The sequence below is a fragment of the Aspergillus affinis genome, assembly GCF_023601865.1.
Source record: "Aspergillus affinis strain CMG 70 chromosome Unknown NODE_19_length_383810_cov_86_361570, whole genome shotgun sequence".
In the NCBI taxonomy this organism is placed as follows: Eukaryota; Fungi; Ascomycota; class Eurotiomycetes; order Eurotiales; family Aspergillaceae; genus Aspergillus; species Aspergillus affinis.
The window spans coordinates 171806-196055 of record NW_026515800.1 but is presented as its reverse complement, the minus strand read 5'-3'; the positions used below and the strand labels follow the sequence as shown (position 1 = coordinate 196055).

Here is a 24250-nt window from a genome sequence, read left to right as displayed (position 1 = left end):
TTGTCAGCATGGTTCTCTGTTACCTCAGACATGCTTTAACCCAAAATATCGATCTGCATCGGAGTGCGGTCTCGACATTCACCGTATCCGCGGAGATTTGATGAAAAACCTTACGTGGGATAGGAATTTCGTTGAAAAGCAGCCGATAACTTCGGGGAACGAAGAAGGTTGACTTTCAAGCGAAAACAGCGCGTCGCTAAAACGGGGCCATCACGTGCGCAGATCGTCCTGAAGTGTCAATGTCAACGAAGCGAAAAAGGTCAGTGGAAAAACTTCATGCAGAATGAAGTTGATGGCGGCAGAGTGCGGAAACGATTCGTGGAACTAGAAACCTCATATCCAGCAAGAACCAGCGACACGAAATGCCAGCTCCAGAGACAATAAGTTTTGAACAAGATGATGTTGAACAAACCATAAATCAATTGACCAATCTATATACAGACATATCTATGAAAAAAGAAAAGAAAATTTACAGCATGGGTTTCAAGTCATCCGCCACCTTGAAGGGAGCGGCGGTCTTGCTGCGGATCTCCTCCACCGAGACGCCCTCGGCGTGCTCAGCCAGAGTCAGACCCTCGGTGGGAGAGACGTTGAACACGGCCAGATCAGTGATGATCTTCCACACGCAGCGGGGGCCGGTCAAGGGGAAGCTGCACTCAGGCAGGATCTTGGAGTTGCCCTTCTTGTCGACGTGTTCCTGCGCATCATTAGTACATACATCATCGCATAGAGAAGTTGGACCAGCCAGCCGGTTAATCACATACCATAGTAACCACAACCTTGGTCTTCTCGGGGTTGGCGACCAAGTCCATGGCACCGCCGACACCCTTGACCTTACCGGGAAGCATGAAGTTGGCAAGATCTGTGAAAGTGATTAGCCCAGAGTTGTTTTCAGAGGAGGATGGTTTAACATACCGCCGTACTGGCTCACTTGCAGAGCGCCGAGCATCGTCAGATCAATGCGTCCCGCGCGAATCATACCGAAGCTCTCTTGGGAACCGAACAGAGAAGCACCACGACCCAGGGTCACGGTCTCCTTACCGGGGTTGATCAAGTCGGGGTCCTCCTCGCCGGGCTTGGGGTAACCACCCAGACCCAGGATACCGTTCTCGGCCTGGAGGACGACCTCCACGCCCTCGGGCAGATACGAGGGAGCAATCAGGGGCATTCCGATTCCGAGGTTGACATACATTCCATCCTTGAATTCCTTGGCGGCACGCTTGACGATACGCTCGCGACGGGCAGTAGCCTCTCCGGATCCTGCGCGGTAAGACAGAAGTCGTCAGCCTTTGCAAAGTTCGACATTACAACCATAGTAGATAGGTAGGCGACTTACCGGCCTGGAGCATCTCACTGGGGTCCTTGGCGAAGGTGAGCTTCTCGATCTGCTTCTCGCCGCGGCTCTGGATGACCTTGTTGACGTAGATGCTCTGCAGGTGGATATCCTCGGGGGCAATCTCGCCAACCTCGACGATATGATCGGCCTCGACGATGGTGTACTTGGCGTTCTTGCCCATGGCCTCGTTGAAGTTGTTCATAGCCTTGCGGAATTGACAGTTACCCAGCTTGTCGGCCTTGTGGACCTTGACCAGGGCATAGTCGCCGAAAATCGATTCTTCCAGGATAAAGTTCTTGCCGTTGAATTCGCGCGTTTCCTTGGGCTTGGAGTATTCGGCCACCGAGCCATCCTTGTTGTACCGAACGGGGAGTTCACCAGTTTGCACTGTGCTATGGGGTCAGCCTCTTCCGCCTCCTCACACATTTACACCTTGGGGGCGTGCGTGCGCCCTGGGGTTCCGACCTACCGATAGTTCCGTAAGCCGCGGGAGTATAGAAAGCAGGGACACCCGCCGCACCGGCAGCGCATTTCTCAGCAATGCTGCCCTGGGGGGTCAATTCGAGAGCCAAATCACCAGTCAGATACATCTTTTCGAAAACCTTGTTTTCACCGATAAACGACGCGATCATTTTACTGATCTGCTTGGTTTCCAGCAGCTGGCCCAAACCGGCGCCGGGCATACCGGCGTTGTTCGAGACGACGGTCAGATTGGTGATGTCGGGCCGGTCGCGCACGGCGTCGATGAGAGTGTTGGGCACGCCGGAGAAGCCGAAACCTCCGACCAGCAGGGTCGAGGAGCCCTTCATGTCCTTGATGGCCTCCGGGGCCGAGTCGCATAGCTTGTCAATGGCACGTTTGGGGGTCGAGACGCAGAAGTTCCGGCGCCACATGGGCCGGAACACCGCAGGGACAGGCCGCGCCATGATATGCGGGACCTTTCAAACTGGGGAAGTGAATGAGGGGAGAAAGGAAAAAAAGAGAGAAAAAGTCGGAGAGGCCCATGGGCTACATATTGTTATTTAATGGAATGCGAGCTTCCCCAGAAGCTCTCCGATCGGCTAGCGACCGTGGCAGCCGACAAAGCGATTATCCGGACGCCCGTAGCTTTTTGCCGCCTTCCGAAGCCGACTCCACTGCCTTCGTCGGGGGAGGATTCATCCTGTCGAGAGTAGATCAGCTAGAGTCACGTTGAGGAGGTTGGAAAAAGGGTTATTTGGTCTTCAAAACATGTAGAAATGTAACCTCCTTTTTTTGTATAATTTGATTCAGCCAGTAGCCCAGTATACACGATCAGCGAGATCAGTCCGTCGGAACAGTGGTCTACTTGACGATTCCGATGGGCCTCGCGGGAGTCGGCGTCGGCAGTCCTCGTCGTGTGGGGAATTCCGGGGTATTGGCCTCCATTAAATATTGATAATGACAATTAATCATTACTAGTGAACACTATGAATTAGACAGTACCTACAGTCCTATACAGTACTGAGGATGTACTCCCCAGACCACCACCACATTATGTCACTGCCCCACATTCTCTCCAACGTTCCTTACGTAGATGCAGATGCTGAGGTAGTCTCAATGGTTGCGTCTCTCCCACCTCAACTCTACCCCAGACATCATACTCTGTAGTAACGCCCGTCATGTTGCGGAGAAGCGCCCGCGAAGTCTTCACCAAGTCCCCCAGCGATGTCGTCGTGCTCTCCTCCGTGCGCAGTCCTATCGCCCGTGCCTACAAGGGCGCCTTCAAGGACTGCTACCCGGAGGAGATTCTCATGCCTGTATGGAATACCAACTCTGGTTCATCATCTTACAACTAACTCTGTCTAGATAATGCAATCTGCCGTCCAACGGGCAGACATCCAACCGCACCATGTCAACGATGCTCTGATTGGCAACGTGCTGGCTGAACTGGGGTTCGCCAAAACGGGTCGCATGGCACTCAACGCTGCCGGATTTCCCAACTCCACCACGTTCCACACCTTGAACCGTCAATGCTCCAGTAGTCTGCAGGCCATCACCCACATGTCGCATTCCATCCTCGTCGGACAAATCGACGTTGGACTGGCCGGTGGCGTGGAGAGCATGACGCGCAACTATACCACGCGTGGCATTCCCGTCGACGTGTCGCCGACGTTGAAAGACTCGGCCGTGAAAGATGCTCGGGACTGTCTTCTGCCCATGTTGCAGACGTCGGAAAATGTGGCATCGCGGTACGGAATCGGTCGGCGCGAGCAGGACGAGTATGCGGCCGAGAGTCAGCGACGGGCCGCTCAGGCGCAGGCGTCAGGCCGGTTCGAGCACGAGATCGCTCCGGTCTTGACGCGTCAGGTTGATACGGAGACCGGGGAGGAGACGGCTCGGGTGGTGGAGCAGGACGAGGGGATTAGGAAGGGCGTGACGGTTGAGAAGCTGGGTAGTTTGAAGCCGATTTTGGAGAACGGAGCCAGCACGGCGGGCAATTCGTACGTAAACTTTTCTTGCTGTCATGCATTTTCTTGGAGACTGGCAGGTGCATTAACGATTAATGTCCAGATCCCAAATCTCCGATGGCGCCTCCGCCACCATTCTCGCTCGTCGTTCGTGGGCCGACGCTCATGGTCTCCGGCCTATCGCCCGATTCGCAGGCACCCAGCTGGCCGGCTGCGCGCCCGACGAGATGGGCATTGCGCCTGTCTATGCTATTGAGAACCTGTACCGGTATACAGGAATCCAGAAAAGCGACGTCGACGTGTGGGAACTGAACGAGGCCTTTGCCAGTCAGACCATTCACTGCGTGCGCGAGCTCGGCTTGGATCTCGACAAGGTCAATCCGAATGGCGGCGCAATCGCTCTTGGTCATCCCATCGGGGCAACGGGGGCACGCCAGACGGCGACGTTGTTGGCCGAGTTGACGAGGAGAGAGCAAGAGGTTGGGGTGGTTAGTATGTGTGCGAGGTGAGTTTCCCTTCACTTGATTATTTATGATGATTATTTTTCGCGGCGAATGTTGGGCTGAAATTGACTGACTGAAACGGGAATGCAGCACGGGAATGGGAGTGGCGGCGTTGTTCATCCGGGAGTAATTTGACCTCGGGAATTCCTCGGTGGCAGTCCCTTCTGCTTCGTAGTATTTCATGATTCATGTCCAATTTGCACAACGAGCCTTTCCAATAATTCCATCCAATTTGTATTGTGTAGATACTCGGGCTTTCCTTCCCCACACGGTAAAAATGAACGCCTTTCTTGGCTGCATTAGATCCCCCGTGAACGAAATCTCACCACATGACGTTAGTCGACAACAAAGAACTTCCCAATGGTCTGGCAGGAAAGGCGTCAAATCGCAGGGGCAAACATGCGAATAAAGCACCTGCTCCACATGGGCCCCGCAAAGACACCACACGCTGAAGAGTGCCAGATGCCGTAGAAATTGGATCTCAGAACCGCGGTGTGGGTCGATGCCTTCATTCCTGAAGATGTAGTTCTCCACATGCAAACACAGAGGGGCCATAGCCACTCGAAAATTTGTCCCTTAAAACTGATGGGACCTACGACTTGAGACTTGTCAAGCTGTAGGAAGCTATCCGGATAGAAGCATTTGGACAACGCCCGCGATCCAAGCCGTCACAATGCCGGCGCCCCCGATCAAAGAGAGAGTCCCGGTTAAGGACATGCAGAAGGTCTTCCACTACACAGATACCATGACCCGGAAACCGACGAGAGACAACGACCCCTACGAGTACCTGGCGGGATTCGGCAACAGACACCAGTCCGAAGTGATCCCGGGGACCTTGCCTGCTGGTCAGAACAACCCCCAAGAACCTCGCTTCGGTCTGTACACGGAGGGCATCACCTACTCGGCCTTTGCAGCTCCACGCCATGCCAACTTCAGCACTTACATGTACCGGGTTCGACCGGCGGCTGCTCATAGTATGTCCCTTCGGTCTGCCAGTCTTTGCTACTGTACACAGAGGCTAACCACAGGCAGATGGGTACCGAGCCAACATCGAGCACAAGGCAGACATCGAGAACTGTTTCTTGTCATTGAATCCCAAAGTGGCAACGCTGGCCGAGCAGGGTGAATGGGCGCCGTTTCCGCTACCCAAGGAGGACGAAAAGATCGATTTCGTGGACGGTCTTCACACGTTGGGTGGCAGCGGAGACCCCAACTTGCGTGAGGGAATCGCTTTGTACGTGTTCATGATCAATGCAGACATGGACCGTCGGGCCTTTTGCAACACCGACGGCGACTTCCTGATCGTTGCCCAACTCGGCAACCTTGACATTCAAACCGAGATGGGCAAGCTGTTCTTGCAGCCCGGAGAGATCTGTGTGATTCCTCGGGGAGTTCGTTTCGCCGTCCGCCTCGGCCCCGGACACGACGTGGCTCGTGGGTATATCACCGAGGTTTGGGGTTCACGATGGGAGCTGCCGGATCTAGGTCCCATTGGAGGCCACGGCCTGGCCAACCCCCGGGATTTCCTGCACCCGGTCGCCCATATCGACGAAGTTCTTCACGCAGACTGGTCCATCGTCAACAAGGCCAACGGCCTTTACAATGCCATTGAGCAAGACCACAGCCCCTTCGACCTTGTTGCATGGCACGGAAACGTTGTCCCCTACAAGGTACCGGAATCCTGATCCTATTCCTATTCCTGCTGCTTTGAATCAGGAACGCGCGGCTAATCAATGACGACGCAGTACGACTTGACCAAATTCTCTTCGCAGAACGCGACATCCATCGACCACACCGATCCTTCGGTGAACTGCGTGCTGACGGCACCCTCGCGCGACCCTATGACTCCGCTGGCGGACTTCTTGTGGTTTGGGCCTCGTTGGGACGTGGCGGCCAATACCTTCCGCCTGCCGTACTTCCACCGCAATTCAGCCACGGAGTTCCTGGCTTCTCTATACGGCAATGGACTGGGCCGGTCCGACGACTTCTTGCCCGGTGGCGGCAGCGTAGAGATCAGCCATACGCCGCATGGTAATTTCAGCGAAGACTACGTGTATGAGATGCGCAACCAGGTCAATGAGCCTCGGAAAATTCTCGAGAGTGAGTGAAGACTCTTTGTGACTATTGCCGAAACACTCGCTAATGGATTGCAGATCAAATGACGATCATGGTGGAGAGCAGTCGGTCGTTCTTGTTCACGGAGTATGCTCGGAGCGGATGTGGGACCTTCAAGGATCAGGGGACCGACCCTAAGGTCTGGGATGCTCTGCCGGTAAGTTCTGGTCACTGCTGACGGTAGAAGACATCAAGGATGTTCGCTAACATCTCGCGTGTAGGACAAATTTTCCTCATACCCCAACATCCAGGAGATTCTTCGCCAAGTCAAGGCCGACAAGGAAGCGCGTAAAGAGCGCTTGGAGGCGTATTATGACGATGGGAAGCTAGCGGAGCTCGTGGCCGGTCAGAAGTCGACATAAACAGGGTTCATCAGTGGAGGATCGATGTACATAGGATGGATTGCAACTAGTAATGATAGCAGGATATCTAAGGCAACTAAAGAGGAGTAAAGAGGAGAAGGGGGACCGGCACTCACTAGTCCCCAACTGCCGAAGCCCCGCCGGTGCTGAGTCAGCCGCTAGGTCGGAAGGGACGCCAATCACGGGAGCGTCAATACGGTATTACGAAGGACCGCGTTACCGTACCGACCCCATTCTGCAGGCGGTGGATCCGATTCCAGCTTAGTTCTCCTCCTTACCCGATCCGTCGGATTGCGATTAGAGTCTCCCCTCATCCTCTTCTCCGCCAAACTGCTACACGAGCCCTCCTCTTGGAATCCTCGTCGTTGACCCCCCGTCACCTCTGTCCTCGGTGTCCACTGGAGGTCATGCTCCCTGGCCCCGGTCTCCCCGGTCTTTCATATTCTCTCGCCCGCTGGCGCGTTGCATCATGGTCATAAGAAAGTGTACCATCTGTGACCGGCGATTTAAGAAAACAGAGCATTTCAAACGCCATGAACGGTCACGTCAGTCAAGTTGCCCGGATTCCTGCTGCCCGGGATCTAATTGTCAGTCAGTCGCGCTAACGATCAGCAGACACCAAGGAGAAACCGTATGAATGTAACGTCTGTCACAAGCGATTTTCGCGAAGGTGTGTAATGGGGTCCTCGTCGGATGGTGTATACAATAGAGTTTCGCTGGGGGTAAATCTAACATGAGTGATATCGCAGTGATGTCTTGAGTCGACATGCGAAAGGACACAATGGTGCGGCTGCAACCGCGCCTAACGGAGTCAAGAATGCGCAGCCCGCGACGACGTCTGACCAAGCCGCAATTCATCCTGCCGAGGGTCAGCAATTCCTTCCAGGAACTGGCACAGAAGCGGTCAATATGGTACAACCACTTTCGGTGACGCCTCGCGACGTGCCTCTCCCTTCAGCAACCGGCATACCTCCCTCGTCTTTGGATTTTCTAGCCAATGTTTCGACGCATCACGCCCGCCCCGAGCCCGAGGTCAACCCCATGATGATCGATGACCAACAAGCGGCATATTTTGGGTGGAACGAGGTTTCCACGACAGCAGATACGCCGACCTATCGAGGACCGATGTTCGACACACCAAACGACATGATGCAGTTTTGGCTCGAACCGCGCGCCGATGCGGGCTCACACAACGGCTCGATCAATTTGATGCCAGATGCGGGATTCGGAATTCTTGGGGAGAGCCACGGAGCCTTCTCAGAGCGGCAGGCAAGGCCTTCTGCGGACAGCGTCGGCACACCTAAATCGGGGAGTACCATCCCTAGTGAACGGTTCGCCAAGGTCCAAAAGTACTGGGTCGCTCCTTCGAACCACAACGGACGCCTGATCAACAATCTCTGGCAGGAGGTAGCAGGCATCGACTTGGATAATATTTTCGCGCTACATCCTGGCATCTCAATCAATGCCTCACCTGGTTTCTTACAGGGGTCAAGGCACAGCTTGGATGAAGAATGTCGACAGCATCTCCAGGCAATATTTGGATATGCCCGGTTCGCCAGCCCACATTCGCGCTTACCAGAACATATGGCGCAAGTCCCCCTTTCTTCCGGCGCATTGGTCACTCTGCCCAACTTTCCTCCTGCCGAAGTTCTCGACATGGCCCTTGATCTGTACTTTCGGAACTTCCATCCTCTGGTCCCGTTTATCCACACTCCCACGTTTTCTGCCAAGAATACGAGTCCGTCAGTGTTGTATACGATGTGTTTGATTGGCATGATCATGCTGGGGACGAAGGGGACCACCGACTTCGTATCTAAGAACTATACTGTAAGTCTGAATCATTCGATATTTGGTTTATTACGGATCACTTATCATAGGATTGTATTAGTTTGTACTCGAGAAAATCACGGCGGAGCTATCCAAATGCTCGCTGGGCACCGAGAGCTCGGCGAATACTATGTCCACGTTTGCAGCCGCCTTCCTCTTCCTCAATCTCGCTGCCATGACAGGGGTACGGTTTCCAATTACGAGCTCAATGATGCATAGACTGATGTAATTGTAGGAAAAGGAGCACCTAGAGAAGAGCCAAATGCTCTATATCAGTCTCATTTCGGTAAGTAGGGCCCGTGGTCCTATGGTGGTTCGCTACTAACGCTGAAGGGTAGATTGCACAGCGGCACGGGCTTTTTACAGCAACTGAAGGCCAAATACTCGATATGAGCTTTTTTGAAGTCAGTCCGGATGTTGATATACGGTGGAAAACTTGGAGTAAAATAGAATCTGTCAAGCGGTATGTCGTCCACTATGAAGGAATTGAAACCACGTGCTGACCCGGACAGGTTAATTTCTGGTCTTCTACTTTTGGACTCCTGGTATTCGTCGTTCCTGTCGATGAGTCCTATTATTGTACCCGACGCTATCCAAATCATTCTCCCTTGCAACGAGAGTCTTTTCCAGGCTAACAACTCGAGCCGATGGACGCATCTAATCCGAAGTGGACGGCGCATCCTCATGCCCACCGTAGTGGCTCCGTCGGAAAATGTCGAGATAGCGGCGCTCGATAGCCCCGTCGATGACTTCTGTATGCACTCGATTCTGGCGATGGTTCAGCTACGGCTGTCAGAAGCCTACCATCGACTGCTATCGAATCGAGCCAGCTACCCCTTCGCGCCCTGCCATACGTACGCCATGGACGGTCGCGCACGCTGCCTACCTTCTCTTCAACTGCAAATCGCCAGAAGATACAGCGACGTTCTCTCACGCTTGAACCCCAACGCAGCGGTCATGTGGCACAATATGTGCATGACGCTTACGGCTGATACGCAGATTTTCGACCTAGCCGCAGGACGAGCAGGTCCGGTGCCGGCACAAAAAGCACTAGAGGACATTGCAGCGTGGTCGCAAACGCCTGCTGCGCGCCGAGCGTGTCTCCACGCCGCTCAGATCTACAAAGCCATGATCAATCGGAAAGCGTCCGACCATACAATGTTTCACTCGGTGTTTTCGCTGTTCTCCGCTGCTCTTGTCTTAGGGCTTTACGAATTCATGGTCCCTAATACCGACGGACAAGGGCAGGGCGCGTACATCGAACTCCTCGATGACGTTGACTGGCAGGCTGTGGGCACCGAGGGATTCACCAGCTTCATGGAACCACGCGGCAGTCAGTCGTTTGCGCCCTCCGACGACCCGGCCGTGAACTTCATTCGGAATGGCGGTGTGGTGTACCTTCGCGGCGTGCCATTCCAAGGAGGGTATCAGTCCGCACGACGGATTCTCCTGGACTACGCAGGCCTGCTCAAGGATGCGGGCAAGTGGAGCGTTCGGAAGTTCTCATACGTTCTCCACATTATGAGTGACGTGCTCATGGACGTGGAATGAGCGAGCCAAACTGCTCTGTCAAAAAAGAGACAGGCAGTCGAACGATTTAGGAAAGGATGAGTTCTGGGAACAGGATCTTCGACAACTATTGAACATATGCCCAGCGGGCTGGGTGATTTTGTACACATGCATGTATTATTAACGACAGTCTGGTCTGTACCTGCGCGTGCAACTGGCTAGAAGACGGAAACGAACGTTGGGACAATGACTGGTATGTATAATTTATGATAATCTAACAAGGTCGTCTATAATCAAAAACATCATGAGATCGTATCTTTCCACTATCATCATTGTCATTATCAAGCATGAACCGTCCAATCCCTCTCTATCACTTTTCTCCTCAACCTCTCCAGCTCCCCCTCCGACGCAATCACACTCAACGTATACACCTGTCCACTCCTCAAATACGACTGCCCGGAGGGCCTCCCCGCCAACACGACCCTCGACAACCCGCAGTACTCATCCGCACACCACAGCGGCTCGCTATCCACATCGCTCGTCGCCTGAAAATGCTCCTTCTCCGTCTCCACCACCACAGAGAGGGGATTCGCCCGTCGATACTTCTCCAGACTCAGCCCGTTGCAGCGGGCCTTGGGCATATGCAACACGTCCTGCAAGACCAGGGTGTGCGTGTGCTCGTCCCCTGCTGACTCCCGGCGTCGTACCTGCAGTTCGACGGTCCCGACACCCAGCACCTTATTGCCGCCGATCTTCCCCGGTGCGCGCCGGTAGCTGCGGAACGAAGCGCGGTTCTTGGCGTAGTGGCTGTTGCCGCCGACGATGATCCAGTCCCAGCACCGGTTGGAGGAGGGAACGGCGGGCGATTGGGAACGGGATTTTTGGGTCTTTGTCTTGTTGGGTGTGCTGAGATGTTTTGGGAGCGGGGATTGTGGGGTTGAGCGGCGTTGGTGGTAGTCGTTGTAGTAGGATTTGAGGTCCGACATGATCGGTGGATTTACTCTGTAGAGGGGAGGGATATGTAGTTATATATATATGGTTTGAGGAGTATGATGATGTGTATGAAATTGAAGGTGATGGAATTCAGGAGGTATGTAGATTTTAGAGATTGTATATGATATATTAGATGGACCAAGGGAGAGAGAATGATAAATAGAAAGTAAGGAGGAAGGAGCAACTCGTGGCGAGAGATGGCCCAAAGAGGCAGGTGATGACATGCAAACCCAACAAACCAGACAACTCCTAGTTGATCCTCGCAGTCTGGACTCTTCCTTCGCGTCTCTCGCCATCATCCTTTGTGCTGGCCAGAAAATCACGCAGAGTCTTGACGTCAGGGAAAACCCCGGATGGCGAATTGGCATCGCCTGGCCTGCCACATAAGCTTCACTACGTGGGTCCTGACCGTCTGGAACTTGCCCGACGACACATAAGCTTCTTTGTTCAACCAGGCTGTTCTAATATATACGGGCCTGCTTTGTCCTTTTGCTCTGGGTATGAAATATGACAGGCTTAACCATATAATAGTCCCTCCACTTGTTCCGCAATCGCCAATGAACTCGTCAACCCGGGACTCTCGATGCCCAGCAGATTCACAAACCCCGGGAATCCGTCCTCCTTCTGGATCACAAAGTCCTGGAAGCCCTTGCCCGTGTTCACGGCCCCGCCGCGACCCAGTTTCGGTCGAATCCCACAGTAGTCGAGACCGATCGCCTCCGGATCGACGGCGGGCAGATACGCCCGGATCTCGGACAGGGCCTGCTGCAGGCGCGCCGCGCTGGGTTTCAGGTCGTTGGCGTCGTCCACCCATTCCACGTCCGGGCCAAATCGGATGCGCCCGCCCATGTCGAGGGTTAAATGAGTGCCGAGGCCGCCGTGGCCCGGCAGCGTGGCCGGATACACCAGCACGTTGGTGGTGGGTTTCGAGGCGCCGTACGAGAAGTACGTGCCCTTGGCATAGTACGGCGTGCGATGGCGCTCCGCCGGCAAGAGCATATTGTTGATCATGCAGGCGTAGTTGCCCGCGCTGTTGATCACCGTCTCAGCTGTGATGCTGCTCTCCTGGCCCTCCGCGTCGCGCGCCGTGATGCGGTACCCTGCCTCGCCGTCCAACGGCTCCAACGCCGTCACATTCGTGCGAAATGCGCAGTCCCCGCCTTGCTCCTCGAACGACCCCTGCAGGTACACCATCAGCGAATGGCTGTCGACGATGCCCGTTGTCGGGCTCTCCACGATGCCGGCCCGCGCCTGCACGGCCGGCTCTCGTCGAGCGGCCTCCTCGGCGGTGAGGATGCGCGTGGGCACACCGATGTTCTGCGCGTGCTCGTGCACTTTGAGCGTGGCTTCCCACTGCTCGGGGGTCTGCGCGACGACCCATTTCTTCGTGTTGCGGTGTGGGATGCCCTTTGCTGCGCAGAGTTCGTAGAGTAGCTGTTTCCCGCGGATGCAGAGATTGGTTTTGAGCGTGTCGGTGCCGTAGTAGAGACCGGCGTGGATCACCTGTGGCGGGTTAGCCTGTTTTTGAGATCCTGGTGCTCGTCGAATAGGGATGTCGCTCTAGACGAGCAGACGTAGTCTCCGTATAGGTATGGGTATAGGTATACACAGCAAGTCCCCATGCTACATATACCAAGAACACACGGAAAGCAAGCAAGAGGCACATCCTCACGACATCGAGGATCAAGTGAAAGAGATAAATACCTCTGAATTGCGACTACTCGTCTCCATGCCCGGCGCATCGTTTCTCTCCAACAAAATCGTCGACCCGCCCCTGGCCGCCAACTGTCGCGCGACAGCGAGTCCTACAACGCCGGCGCCGATGACCTAAATTCATCGTTAGCCTGTCTTCTCCTAATCTCAATTCAATCTACACTTCCAAAGCATCTATCCATTTTCAGATAAACATCAACAAAACAGAACATACCGCATGGGTTACATCGGCCCTCGCAGCGCGGGAGCTCGAGAACGAGCGCGCTTGGAACTGTCGCGCTCTGCGAAGAGATTGCAGTCCTGCGCGCGACGACAAGGGCATTTTGAAGGGTTTTTTTTAGATATTAATAGACAGGAATTTGAGTTGATTAATTCCAGGGATTGTTGTGGCATGGAGACAAATGGCGAAGATGGATCGCCGATGAGGTGATTGCTCGGGTGGGTCTGCCTTGCCTGCCTCGGGGTTGCCGCCGATCGCCGACTTGGCCGATTCTTCTTTCGCTTCTTTCTAGTTTCTACAGGGATGATAAGATATGTGATGGGTTGTATTATGTCGGTCGGATCATATGCTATATACATGGGACGTCAAGATCATCCTCGCTTGCCTACGCTCTTCAGCATCTCCTCCAGATGCTGTCGTTGTTCAATCGCTAATTTGCCTTGGGTATCCTGTTATGTGCAATTAGCAATCGACTCTCTAGGTGAACCGGATGAAGGACAGTATGGAGTACTTACACTGATAATGGTCAAAATCAAGGAGTAGTTGTTGAAGAGGAACCTTTCGCGTCGTTTGGCGTCGCCGCCGATACGACTCAGCTTGGCCAGCAGCGCGTCAAACTCGCCGCGTAGTCGCGCCAGACTGTTGGACACCGGCTCGTCGTCCCCGGCCTCACCGCTGAGAACAAGGATCCCGTGCAGGAGTTGCCCGAACCGCTGTGTCAGGAAATGCGGCGCCGTCGACTGGTTCAGATCGTCGCCGCCCGCCAGGGACAGCGCCGACACTGCGCTGCGTCCCGTGTTCGACCCGACCCGTCGCAGCGACTCACATTGGATGTCCATGATCACCTGAAACCGCGGCCACAGGCGCATGTTGGTGCCGTTGACGTACGCATCGGCCACGGGCACCTTGCGACGCTGTAGCTCAAACGCCGCATGCTGATTCAACCGCACGCAGATCAGAACGCCGAGCGCGTCGGTCGCGTTGTCGATCAGCTGCTTCGTCAGCGTTTGGCCTAGAGAAAAGACGGGCTCAAAGATCTCCACGGCCTTGCGCGAGATCTGGTGGAAGGACAAGGACGAGAACATCTCCGTCATGAACGAGTATTCGGCGGAGACATTGTCGACCAGCGCCAGGTTGAAATTTCGGAAAGGCACTTCGATGCCGTGGAAGGAATTGTCCTCTTCCGCAAGGTACGACGACATGGCCATTTGGTTGCCGGTGCGAAGGATGTCGATTCTCCGTCCTAGTGAGAAGGGGTCGTGGGCCGCAGCGCCAGCTCGACTGCCGGTGACAATGTTGCCTGCGAGCGGTTGGAATCAGCGTTTCGAGTAGAGATCAGGGGTGAACCGACCGGATTTTTGCGTCGCATCTCCTCCCAGTACCTCGTTCCGATCGCTGGGATACACTTTAATCTTCTCCAGTGCCTGCAGGTAGCGCGTGAAATGTGACAGGTAGTACCAGCGCATGGTATTGATGTAGGCCTGGGTGATTTCCCCCGTCAGAGCCGGATGCGCTCGCGACATGTAGCTATACAAGTCCTTGAATTTGACCAGTCGCTGCTGCTGGATGATTTGTGCGTTAATGTTCGGCGACCGCAGCGCTCGAATTTGCGAGACCAAGTAGTCGCGGATCCGTTCCACAGCCTATATTGGGCGTTGTTAGCGCCGTCAACTTGTTGTATGTAAACCTCCAGGGGGTGCAGTTCCCACCTTCTTTTTAATATCGCCGAGAAGCGGCCGGACATCTTCAATCGATGCCGTCGTAGTCGAGCTGGAAACTCGAGCCTCAATGCTAGCGGTCCGCGTCTCAATCTCGTTCAAGGCCTTGACCCAGTTGTCGTCGATGGGGCCCTCCGCGATCACTCGCACCGTTCGTGGAGAGATGCTGATTTCCTCCACCGCGGGTCCTAGAAGCTGCTCCACGTTGCGTCGATTCTCTAGCATGGCGTTCAGCTGCACGGAGCGGGTCTGCAGGGTTTCGATCTCCGCCGAGACCGCACCGAGTTCGGTCTGGAAGTCACCCATATACATCTCCACCGATTTGGACACGTCGTCACAGCCCGTGATGGCCGAATGAAGGTCCTGGAATTTGTCTCGTTCCTGCTCGAACTGCCGGATGGTCTGCGCCCCGACGTCGCTGGCGGTCCGGCGCGGCTCCGATTCCGCGGCGGCGAAGTCCTCGAGGCTCAATCCGTTGAAGACAATGTCCTCCACCAGCGTCGAAGGCTTCTCTGTTACCCCCACGGAGTTTGGCGTGAGTTTGTCCGTCTGCAATGCATTGTCTTTTTGTTTTCCAATAATGCCGTTCAGCACCTGCAGGGGGTCGGCCACGTCGGAGGGGCGGGACCTGGCAGCGGATTGGGTCAACACCGACCCGTCGCCGCGCACCGTCGCCGGGAGAGAGACATTGGAGTCACTGGGCGTCACGAGGACCGAGAGGGAGGAGCCTTGTCGGGTGGAGGAAGTCGGGCGGGCGGATTGCGCATAAGGAGAGAGGCGGGAGGAGGAGCGTCGAGGCAGCGGGGAGTTACTGCGACTGTCGGGTTGGGGGCCAGAGGGGGTGGAGTGGCCGGAGATGCGGTCGAGCCACATGGTGGGGGGGAGAGGGGGAGGGGGAGAGACGGGGGGATCATGAAGACATGGCCAGGAGGAGAGTAAGGGAGTAAGAGAGTAACCGGGGGTGTGAGTACGGAGTCGTGATAGATAGAACGACAACGGGACAAGTATAGATCAGGTGAGGTCAGGTGAGGTCAGGTGAGGTCACGGGAAATAGGACGAGGGACTCCGGGTAGACACAAAGACCAGCAGTGTCATCCGGTATACGCTAAACCCCTTCCAGCCTAGTCGGCACAACCCCGCCACAACAAAAATGATTCTTTTTTTCTTTTTTTCTCTCGCCAGCGATTTGTCGCTTTTCTCGCCTGTTCTTCTTCGTCTCTTTCGACCTGCCGATTTTTCTCTCCTTCTCCTCCTCTTCTCGATCTCCATCCCTCACCTCTCTCTCTTTTCTTATCCCTTTTTGTCCTTATCTCCCCCTTCAATACCTTCACCATGGCCGACGAGGTGGTATGTATCCCCTCTGCTCTTCTTTCCTGAACTGTCCTCGCTGTCGCTCTCGTGTTCTTGCTGCAGCCCCGCATCTTGAAATCTGCCCCCCTCCCCCCTTCATGCTGGCGGCGGCTGCACGCAATGCATATGATCCAACTTTGTGTCTCTTCTCGACAGATTCCTTGTTTTATCTTGATACCCTTCTATCAGATCGCCTGGCTAACATGCGACCTCTTTACAGCAAGAGACTTTCGAATCCGCTGACGCTGGTGCGTCCAGCACCTACCCCATGCAGTGTTCCGCTCTGCGCAAGAACGGTCACGTTGTCATCAAGGGTCGTCCCTGCAAGATCGTCGAAATGTCCACCTCCAAGACTGGAAAGCACGGTCACGCCAAGGTCCACATGGTCGCCATCGACATCTTCACCGGCAAGAAGCTCGAGGATCTGTCTCCCTCCACCCACAACATGGACGTCCCCAACGTCACCCGTCGGGAGTACCAGCTCGTGAGTGATCCCTTAGTGGACTCGACTTGCATCGGGTTGTCTGGGATGTTGGGAACAAGACTCGGAACTAACGTTACATCTCCAGATCGACATCACTGACGATGACTTCCTGTCCCTGATGGACGACAACGGTAACACCAAGGACGACGTCAAGGTCCCCGACACCGAGATCGGTGAGAAGATCATCCGTATGTTCCGTGAGGAGGAGAAGGACTGCAGTAAGTTTCCCCGAAATCCAACCCCGATAAGTCACGGTAGACTGATTTTCGCCCGCCAGATGTCATCATCCTTACCTCCATGGGCGAGGAGACCGCCATTGAGTGCAAGGAAGCCCCCAAATAAGCGCAACGATCAGTTGTTCGATGGGAACCAAATCTCCTAAACTCCGTTCGCCTCCCCTTGAAATGTTTTCCGGCCTCCTTGATGTCTGCTTTGCTAGTGGTGTGACGTTTGGCCTACATACGGCAAGGCTGCTTGTATGCATCAGTGAGCCTTGGATGTGCGCTGAGCCGGCAGGAGAGTTGCATTTAGTTGGCAGCATAAAGCGTGCTTTGTCCGAGAACCAGTTCTGAGTTTAGCTCTCACGATAGTTTGACGAATCAAAAAATTAGTGGTCCATGTACCTGCTCAATAATACTATCTTTGATATATGATTGCAACGGTCTGACTATGCTTCTCTCCATCTTGACTCTGCCCGATTAGATTTCTCTATCTCTGATTCTAGATCTTTATGACCTCAAATACTTCTTCACCGAATCCCCCCACACCGCCGCCCTCTTGTAGTAATACATCCCCGGCACATTTCCCCCTCGCAGCCCGTCAATCGCCTGCGCCAGCGTCTCGCCCAGTCCCTCAGCCTTGATGTCCCGGATGGGATAGAGATAGGTCTTGAAGGAGAAGCAGATGGCTTTGCTGTGGGGGAGGCGGTGAACAAATTGGCGTTCAGTGCGTACGAAAGTCTTACCTCCTGTTAACTCTTTTGCTTCTGTATAAAGGTCTGTCAGGAAAGTAAAGAAGCATACCTGATCAATATCCGCCTCAATATGCTGCACCTCGTCGCCCTCGTAGAGATGATTTCCCGAGGAAGCGAAGAGACGATTATGTGGTTGGACGGTCCACTATATCATGACATATACATTAGTACATACATCTATACCAACCCAACATCTACAAACCTTCAATCAAGAAACGAAAGTGAAAACTCACATTAAACCTCCTCACCACCGTCCCGACCTCCAACCGATCAAACCACCGATCCATGCTCTTCTCCAACTTCTCCTTATACCCAGGAACGGGAATATGAATGTCTCTTAACTTCAACCCCAGTTTCTTGCGCGTATCAAACCCATTCGGGAAACAGGTCACGAACGCCTGCAGCGCGTATCCATCTCCGTCGGAAGAGGGCAGCAGGAACAGGACATCGTCTTCGACGAGACCCCCGAGGTGACGAAGGATTTCAATTCCCCGGGTTGACGCCGGGAGGGAAAGGGGGTAGGATTCCCCGGTGACTTTGCTGTTTAGATAAGTAGCGGTGGTGTTTGGTTCTGAGGTGGTGAGGACGAAGAGGTCTGGATATCGGCCCGGGAGGTAGGTGCCTACCATCCAGACGTAGAATTCCTGGATAGCAGGGCGAGTGATGTCGTCGTTCGCCGCGAGGACGGTTTCCTCGTGGTCGGCCATGATCTGTCGGCGGAGGGTGATTCGGTCGAGATAGGTTTTGTCGATGGCGAGGAGGTCCGAGAGGGTGGTTTTTTCAATGGCTTGGAATTCTTATATGTTAGATCATAGTGCTTGTGGTGGTTAATGAGTTGATCTAGACATACACATGGTGAGGTTGTATTTGGACTTGTAGGGGCGGTGCTTCTCTGGTTCGGTGGTTCGCCAGTCGAAGGGGGTTAGAGGCTCGATGATTTCGGGTGAGGAGGTAATCTTTTCATCTGGAGGGATGGGATTGATCTGAAAATATAATTAGTTTTCTATATCATCCTACCTTGAGGCGTGCTGTGACCGGACGTACCTTGGAAGATCGACGATGGTATCTCCGCGCCCATCCAATCCCTGTGTACAACGCGAAAACTGCGAAGAATGTGAGACCAAGTATGATCAGGGTCATTGTGTATATGATAATCAATTCAGAATTCACAATCAATAGAACTCTTAATCTTCCAAAGGCTCCGTTCAATCGCGGGTGTTATATAGAGAGGTAAAGAGGGGAAGTATAGATAAAGGGAGTCTTTCCCGATTAGGCAAAAATGGCCTGGCCGCGTCGGCTATCGGACTCGCTATCAGCTCCCCCTCGCCTCGCCCATTTTGTCCGATTTGGGGGTCGCCACTGATTGTGTCCAGAAATTCGGGAATTTATTATGCCTGTTTCTTCTAGTAATCTTCTTGCGGAATGAACATGTCGTGTTCAATTATCGTTGGTTGGACTTAGAGTGTATAGGATTCACAGTACCACAATTCTGATGTAATATTTCCACTCCAGTAGATTAATTATTCCATGTATGTACTCAGCATATCTTATAGATTGATAGAATGGGAAAATATATTCTTGAACCACCAAATCAACAAAACAAAATCTCCCATCCATTCTCGATCATCACGTCCATCCAGTACACATTCGGCAGTCCCCTATCCAGTTGCTCCCAAGCCTTCAGGACAATGTCAAGTTTACGCTGCGCGGGCTGCGGAGCAAAGACATATCGAAAGACTTCCAGCCTGCCACGAATGAATTTCCGGGCTTCGGTGATCTCCAACATCTCATTGGTCACATTGTTAATGTCGTCGGGAATCATCGGAGACCGCAGCTCGCTCGACAAGGCTACGAGAAGGAAGGCCTGTATCGAGCGAGTATGAGACTCGAATGGTACTTTGCGAAGGATGCGAACGGTATGCATGGCAAGATGTTGCATCCATTGCTCAGCACTGTTTGATGAGGGTTTCGGCAGACCTTCAAAGGCAGGTGCTGGGGTTTCCGACGTGAGACGCTTGTCGAGGATGTCCGGGAATATTCGGTAGATTTGAAGTAGGGCGACAAGTCGGTATGCCTGAGCAACTGACAAGAAGTGCGAAACGGGCGTTGTATCATCGCGTGGATCAACAATATCCTCTTGTGCGGGGAGTTGATAGTTCAGTAGATAAGCCTCTATGGGTCCAACGTCCTGAATCAGATCTTGTAATATGGCGAAGTCTGTTCGTCGCCAGAATTTTGATCCCATTGTCATGCGTCTGTGCTTGTATACAAGCCGACCTACCTCATGGATCCGCTCCATTAAGTCTGGCGCAATTATTGCCCAGGGATGAGGAATCATCTGCAAGGGTAAACTCAGACCTTGGGGTTCTCCTAGAGGACACGCGGGATCATCCAAGGGGGTGACGAATGAAAGTAGCATCTTCCAGTAATGCAAGGACTGTTGAAAAAACACCGAGTTTCGCCCCGGGGAGCTAAAATCTTCTGTCATATTGTTGCGACGCTGTCCGCTCGCCATAATCTTCTTAGCGAGTCGGTACTGTGACAGGCCTACATCTGCTTGCAGATGCCAACTAGCAGATTGCCCTAGCATAATGAGGGATAAAAGAGACATTTCAGTAGTCCTCCCGGTAATTGCCTCGTCTTCAATGGCATTCAATGCCTGCCGTCGCAGCGCTACGCCTTGCGATTTCAAATGTGGAAAATCGCGAGCGAGACAGGCAGCTGCCATACTCTGAAGGGTCCACGTCAATACCTGAGATGAGGCCCAGACACGCCCAACCATCGTACGAAATGGATTCATGCTTCCATCGAAAGACGAGTATATAGTGGCCACATGCTGGAAATAGTACTCCACGAGCGACGATTCTAATGAAACCAGTGGCCTCGTCGGTGGGGTTTGGTTCCATGTACTGTCCCTCCGTAGCTCGAGAGTTGAATTAGTTGAAGGTGCCGCAAAAGAGGTCGTCAGCATCTCGACGTGATTAGCGAGATCAGCATGATCCAGCCTATCTATGGCAGCTGCAAGGCCTGTGGATTGTTGGTCTTGTAAGGAAGACACCGGGCTTTCTGCACCCAGACTCCGTGGAAACAATGTACCGAGTCCATCCAAATCGATCTCATCCAAGGAGGGGATGGTGCCCCAATGTAATTCCTCGTTGTCAGGTAGGTTCTCTGTAGCTTCATAATTTATACCAGACGAGGTATCTGCTTCCGCTGAGTTGAAATCTGCAGCCGGCGTGACCGGTGTGCTCGACGCAGAGCGAAAGTTGCGCTGTGAACTTGTCCGACCCTTCATGAGGACCTCATACTTTGTCGACCATCGGAACCGCTGCTGATAACCAGGACATGAGAGCTGCAAGCGAGTACATCTGTGACACGACGGTCGTTTTTCATCGCATTTCACCTAGATTGCTAGATAAGCTTTTTCTGCTCTGATGTCATCAGGGGCAGCGTCAACTCACTCTTTTGTCCTTACATCGCGCGCATCCTCCGCGAGACTTTGCGCTTGCAGGCATCTCTTCTTGAGAAATAGTACTGAGTTTGATATCTGGAAAAACAAAATAATGAAGTCAGATGTAGGGATGGAAAGGGCTCCGGTCTGCAAGGAAGTAGAAAACCCCCGCACCGTCGCTGATATCCACTTGGCACGTGTAGGGTCAGCCTTACGGCCTTATCTCTCCTCGATTTGTATTGATTTTAAGTCATTTCGAACGCTATCGACCTTATATCGAAATCTGTGCCGTGTCAAACCACTCGATCGAGGGCTGAGTATTGAATAACTCCCACATCAAATTGTCATCCCACATCGAAGGTCGCAATTGTCCCAATCCACCCGTGTACTCCTCATCCGCCATGGATAGTCCTCCCTCTGTGCCCTCGTTCAAATTGTGCATATCCCAGAAGTTCCTTGATTGGGGTCCATATGATATTGATTCCTCATATTGCGGCTGAAATGATCGATATCTCTCGGGGCTATGTGAGACAGAATTAAGCACATCGGTTGTTGTGGTATTATTCTCCACAAAGGCCTCGAGCTGGCCACATAGATCCATAAATTGCGACAGTAGGCCGTAAAGAGCGAATACAAAAGAATTGTTGTCCTTGATTCGCGACAAAGCAGTCATTATCTGAGTCAGAGTATGATAGTCTTGCTCGTTGGATGTTGCAAGGACGTTGCAGAATATGATGAAAAATGGTGTCAATGGATAGAGAAGGATGGTCCTACATGTCTAATCAGCCAATTTGAGCCGCGTAATTAGTAGAAGTTAGCCAAGGGTTCATACCAAAAGAGAAAATCCATGTTCAATCGTTGCCCATCTAGAATGTGATTGAGCAATGCACTTATGGCAGTCAATGCCTTGCGTGCGTGCAATAGGCACTGTTCTCTGATTTGATGGTCATGGAAAGAAGTGGAATTCAGTCGAAGCACTGTAGTGGCAATAGCATGGTAAGTAAAATCAAGCGCATCCCATTCATGGCGCCATTCAGGTGTATCGCTCGTATGGAAGCGTGCCTAGTGAGACCAAGTTAGATTTGATGATACAAAAAAGAAGAATAGGAGAGAGTAAAAGCCTCAAGCGTGGCAAATTACTCCCTAAATGCAACGCAACCTTACCTCACACGACTCTTTCCATATGTCCTGCAATTCCGACTTCAAGGCAGGAATAGATGACGAGGCCTCGGCTTCTGTCAACTTGTCCCCCTTGATCAGAAGCGAGATCACTCCATCCTGTACGTGGGACAGCTTCAGGAGTATTCCCATTTTGATTTTAAGAGGCTCGGTATATTTTAGCTCAATCAAGGAGACCGGGTCGACATTCAGATCAGGTAAGGATGGGGGTCGGACCAGAAGCATACTCAAAGCCTTGTCTAGGTAGTAGCAATAGTATGTACAATGTCGGATTTCTGCGGAGTTATCGTGTTCCTTCAATGCCTGGGAATTTAGGTTGTGATAGCCCAAAGCGACCATTACTCTGGATGCAAATGATGTGAGGGTCCAGGCCTGAGAGGCATCACCCAGAAGTTGAAGTAGCTGTGCCTAATAGTGACGCAGGATCAGTAAGAAATTCTCATTCCCGTCCTCTTAAGTGTAAGAGCATACTCACTCCTGAGACTAAGGTCTGGAGTAGTGACAAACTGGGACTGTTTAAAACATTCAACCGTCGAAGGGCTCTTAGACCGGCAGCCGTGTACTTCTTTTTGGACTCTTCCAGAGCTTTAGAAAGGTCACTTGAATTGGAAACCCTCATCCAGCGATTGAAGTAGTTGACTGCCCTCGCAAGCACGGATATTTCATAATGGCATGCTATTTGGCCAGTGGCTTTTCCATGAAGTAAAGTCAAACACATGTGCTCAAACTTTTCTTGGGGTATATGATCAGGCCAGAATAGACTGAACGAACTAGAGCAATTTGGTGTAGCTGAGAATATCAGAATAACTGTTAGGATACTAGGGGGAAATTACCTACTATATAGCATCATTAAAAATAGCTCAGAGGGAATTTGACCCGAAACCTGGTCATCCTCCGGGTCTGAATCATAGTTTGTATTGACAACTGGATGCGAGGTATCTTTGAAATGACCGATCAAAGACAAGGCCGATTCCAACACGCGCCGTCGACCATCCGATAGCGAACTGTTTGAATCCAGTTCCCTACGGATGATAGTTGTTGCCTCGCCTGCTGTGTGAGCATAGCCGGGTGACACCCCAGCGGTATTGGAGCGGGTATGTCCATTATTTACGTTATCAGATGATACAGCCCTCGGTGACGCCACTCGAGAGGCGATGTCTTTGGCCTTTCTATTGGCAACTACAGACGAGATTCTGAGGTTTCTGGGGTTTGTGAGGTCCCTGTCAATTCGTAGGAGAGTACTCAGGCGCAGTACTTACCGTGAATCTCGAGGTTGACGAGCTCGCCGAGTTCTTGAGCGTATGCAACGAGCCTGGGCAGTTGTACAATTCAAACATTGGATTTGCCTATCACATTTGACCTGAATTTCTAGGTATTAACAATCAAGCACGAATAAGGATATGAAAATTCTTCATCCTAGGAATTAAACCGGCCATACCTTTCTAGTATGACACAGGTCACACTGTTTAGAGTTAGCTTCCTGGCTGCAGCCCAAGTCACCCGAAATAAATTTTTGATATGCTTGTCCTTTGATAACGATGGTAATTCAATTGTGCTCCAATACCAAGCCAATGATGCCGGGAATTTCATGTTGAACCCAGAGAAACAATTGGTGACCATGCAGGTTCGGAAATTCGGGCGGATAGACAAGTAAAAGAATGGCAAGACTTACTGCTTGTAGTCGGTGGTATCTTGTCTGCACTAGGTTTGAGCTTCTCTCAGTCATAATGAATTTGTAATCAACACGAAAAATAGACGAAGCGCTTCGATCATGGAGCACTTCATTGAAAACTAGTTCGGGAACTTCGGAAATTTTCTGAGTCGGAGATTCGGACGAAGCGGTCGAGTTGGCTGACATCATCAGCCCCCGGTCTAGAAGTGTGGGCCTTCAAATGATGCTCTGAATGTCACCGTTTGTAAATATCGTTCTCTTGATAGACCTATGATGGATGGAGAGCAAATCAATTGCATTAAATAAAAGAGGTTGTCCGAATAGTCATTGAGCCTGAAGTAACCACGCAAAGAATATAGTTAGAAATCGAGTCAAGTAGCTATTAGGAAACTAGGCAGTCGAGATGTGTCCATCTC

General features: G+C 52.6%; 9 protein-coding genes across 9 annotated transcripts; 3 read left to right on the top strand and 6 right to left on the bottom strand.

Annotated features, from left to right (window-relative positions):
* Positions 1–469: 469 nt before the first annotated feature.
* KD926_003850 (3-oxoacid CoA-transferase) lies at positions 470–2262 on the bottom strand (the record flags this gene model as incomplete). Its single annotated transcript, XM_053097755.1, has 5 exons — positions 470–697; positions 765–862; positions 916–1260; positions 1337–1723; positions 1806–2262. The coding sequence occupies 5 exons, from the start codon at positions 2260–2262 to the stop codon at positions 470–472; spliced, it is 1515 nt and encodes a 504-aa protein (XP_052958301.1).
* Positions 2263–2976: 714 nt separating this feature from the next.
* On the top strand, positions 2977–4398 carry KD926_003849 (thiolase family protein; the record flags this gene model as incomplete). Its single annotated transcript, XM_053097754.1, has 4 exons — positions 2977–3114; positions 3164–3798; positions 3869–4270; positions 4359–4398. The coding sequence occupies 4 exons, from the start codon at positions 2977–2979 to the stop codon at positions 4396–4398; spliced, it is 1215 nt and encodes a 404-aa protein (XP_052958300.1).
* A 543-nt stretch (positions 4399–4941) lies between these two features.
* KD926_003848 (uncharacterized protein) lies at positions 4942–10123 on the top strand (the record flags this gene model as incomplete). Its single annotated transcript, XM_053097753.1, has 11 exons — positions 4942–5242; positions 5301–5938; positions 6014–6368; positions 6422–6540; positions 6605–6728; positions 7361–7415; positions 7495–8572; positions 8634–8756; positions 8808–8858; positions 8911–9035; positions 9085–10123. 11 exons carry the CDS (start codon positions 4942–4944, stop codon positions 10121–10123), a joined length of 4008 nt encoding a protein of 1335 aa, XP_052958299.1.
* Positions 10124–10422: 299 nt separating this feature from the next.
* KD926_003847 (uncharacterized protein) lies at positions 10423–11067 on the bottom strand (the record flags this gene model as incomplete). Its single annotated transcript, XM_053097751.1, has 1 exon — positions 10423–11067. The coding sequence occupies one exon, from the start codon at positions 11065–11067 to the stop codon at positions 10423–10425; it is 645 nt and encodes a 214-aa protein (XP_052958298.1).
* Positions 11068–11590: 523 nt separating this feature from the next.
* Positions 11591–13109, bottom strand: KD926_003846 (NAD(P)/FAD-dependent oxidoreductase; the record flags this gene model as incomplete). Its single annotated transcript, XM_053097750.1, has 3 exons — positions 11591–12577; positions 12779–12901; positions 13002–13109. The coding sequence occupies 3 exons, from the start codon at positions 13107–13109 to the stop codon at positions 11591–11593; spliced, it is 1218 nt and encodes a 405-aa protein (XP_052958297.1).
* Positions 13110–13378: 269 nt separating this feature from the next.
* On the bottom strand, positions 13379–15598 carry KD926_003845 (putative GARP complex subunit (Sac2); the record flags this gene model as incomplete). The annotated part of the gene is made up of 4 exons (XM_053097749.1): positions 13379–13456; positions 13523–14307; positions 14359–14650; positions 14717–15598. 4 exons carry the CDS (start codon positions 15596–15598, stop codon positions 13379–13381), a joined length of 2037 nt encoding a protein of 678 aa, XP_052958296.1.
* A 459-nt stretch (positions 15599–16057) lies between these two features.
* On the top strand, positions 16058–16901 carry KD926_003844 (Eukaryotic translation initiation factor eIF-5A; the record flags this gene model as incomplete). Its single annotated transcript, XM_053097748.1, has 4 exons — positions 16058–16072; positions 16296–16559; positions 16645–16777; positions 16837–16901. 4 exons carry the CDS (start codon positions 16058–16060, stop codon positions 16899–16901), a joined length of 477 nt encoding a protein of 158 aa, XP_052958295.1.
* A 386-nt stretch (positions 16902–17287) lies between these two features.
* On the bottom strand, positions 17288–18672 carry KD926_003843 (heme-dependent oxidative N-demethylase family protein; the record flags this gene model as incomplete). Its single annotated transcript, XM_053097747.1, has 5 exons — positions 17288–17518; positions 17582–17677; positions 17766–18319; positions 18383–18515; positions 18577–18672. The coding sequence occupies 5 exons, from the start codon at positions 18670–18672 to the stop codon at positions 17288–17290; spliced, it is 1110 nt and encodes a 369-aa protein (XP_052958294.1).
* Positions 18673–19123: 451 nt separating this feature from the next.
* On the bottom strand, positions 19124–24023 carry KD926_003842 (uncharacterized protein; the record flags this gene model as incomplete). The annotated part of the gene is made up of 9 exons (XM_053097746.1): positions 19124–20900; positions 21319–21753; positions 21816–22045; positions 22148–22570; positions 22638–22951; positions 23000–23341; positions 23422–23474; positions 23835–23863; positions 23943–24023. 9 exons carry the CDS (start codon positions 24021–24023, stop codon positions 19124–19126), a joined length of 3684 nt encoding a protein of 1227 aa, XP_052958293.1.
* Positions 24024–24250: the final 227 nt, after the last annotated feature.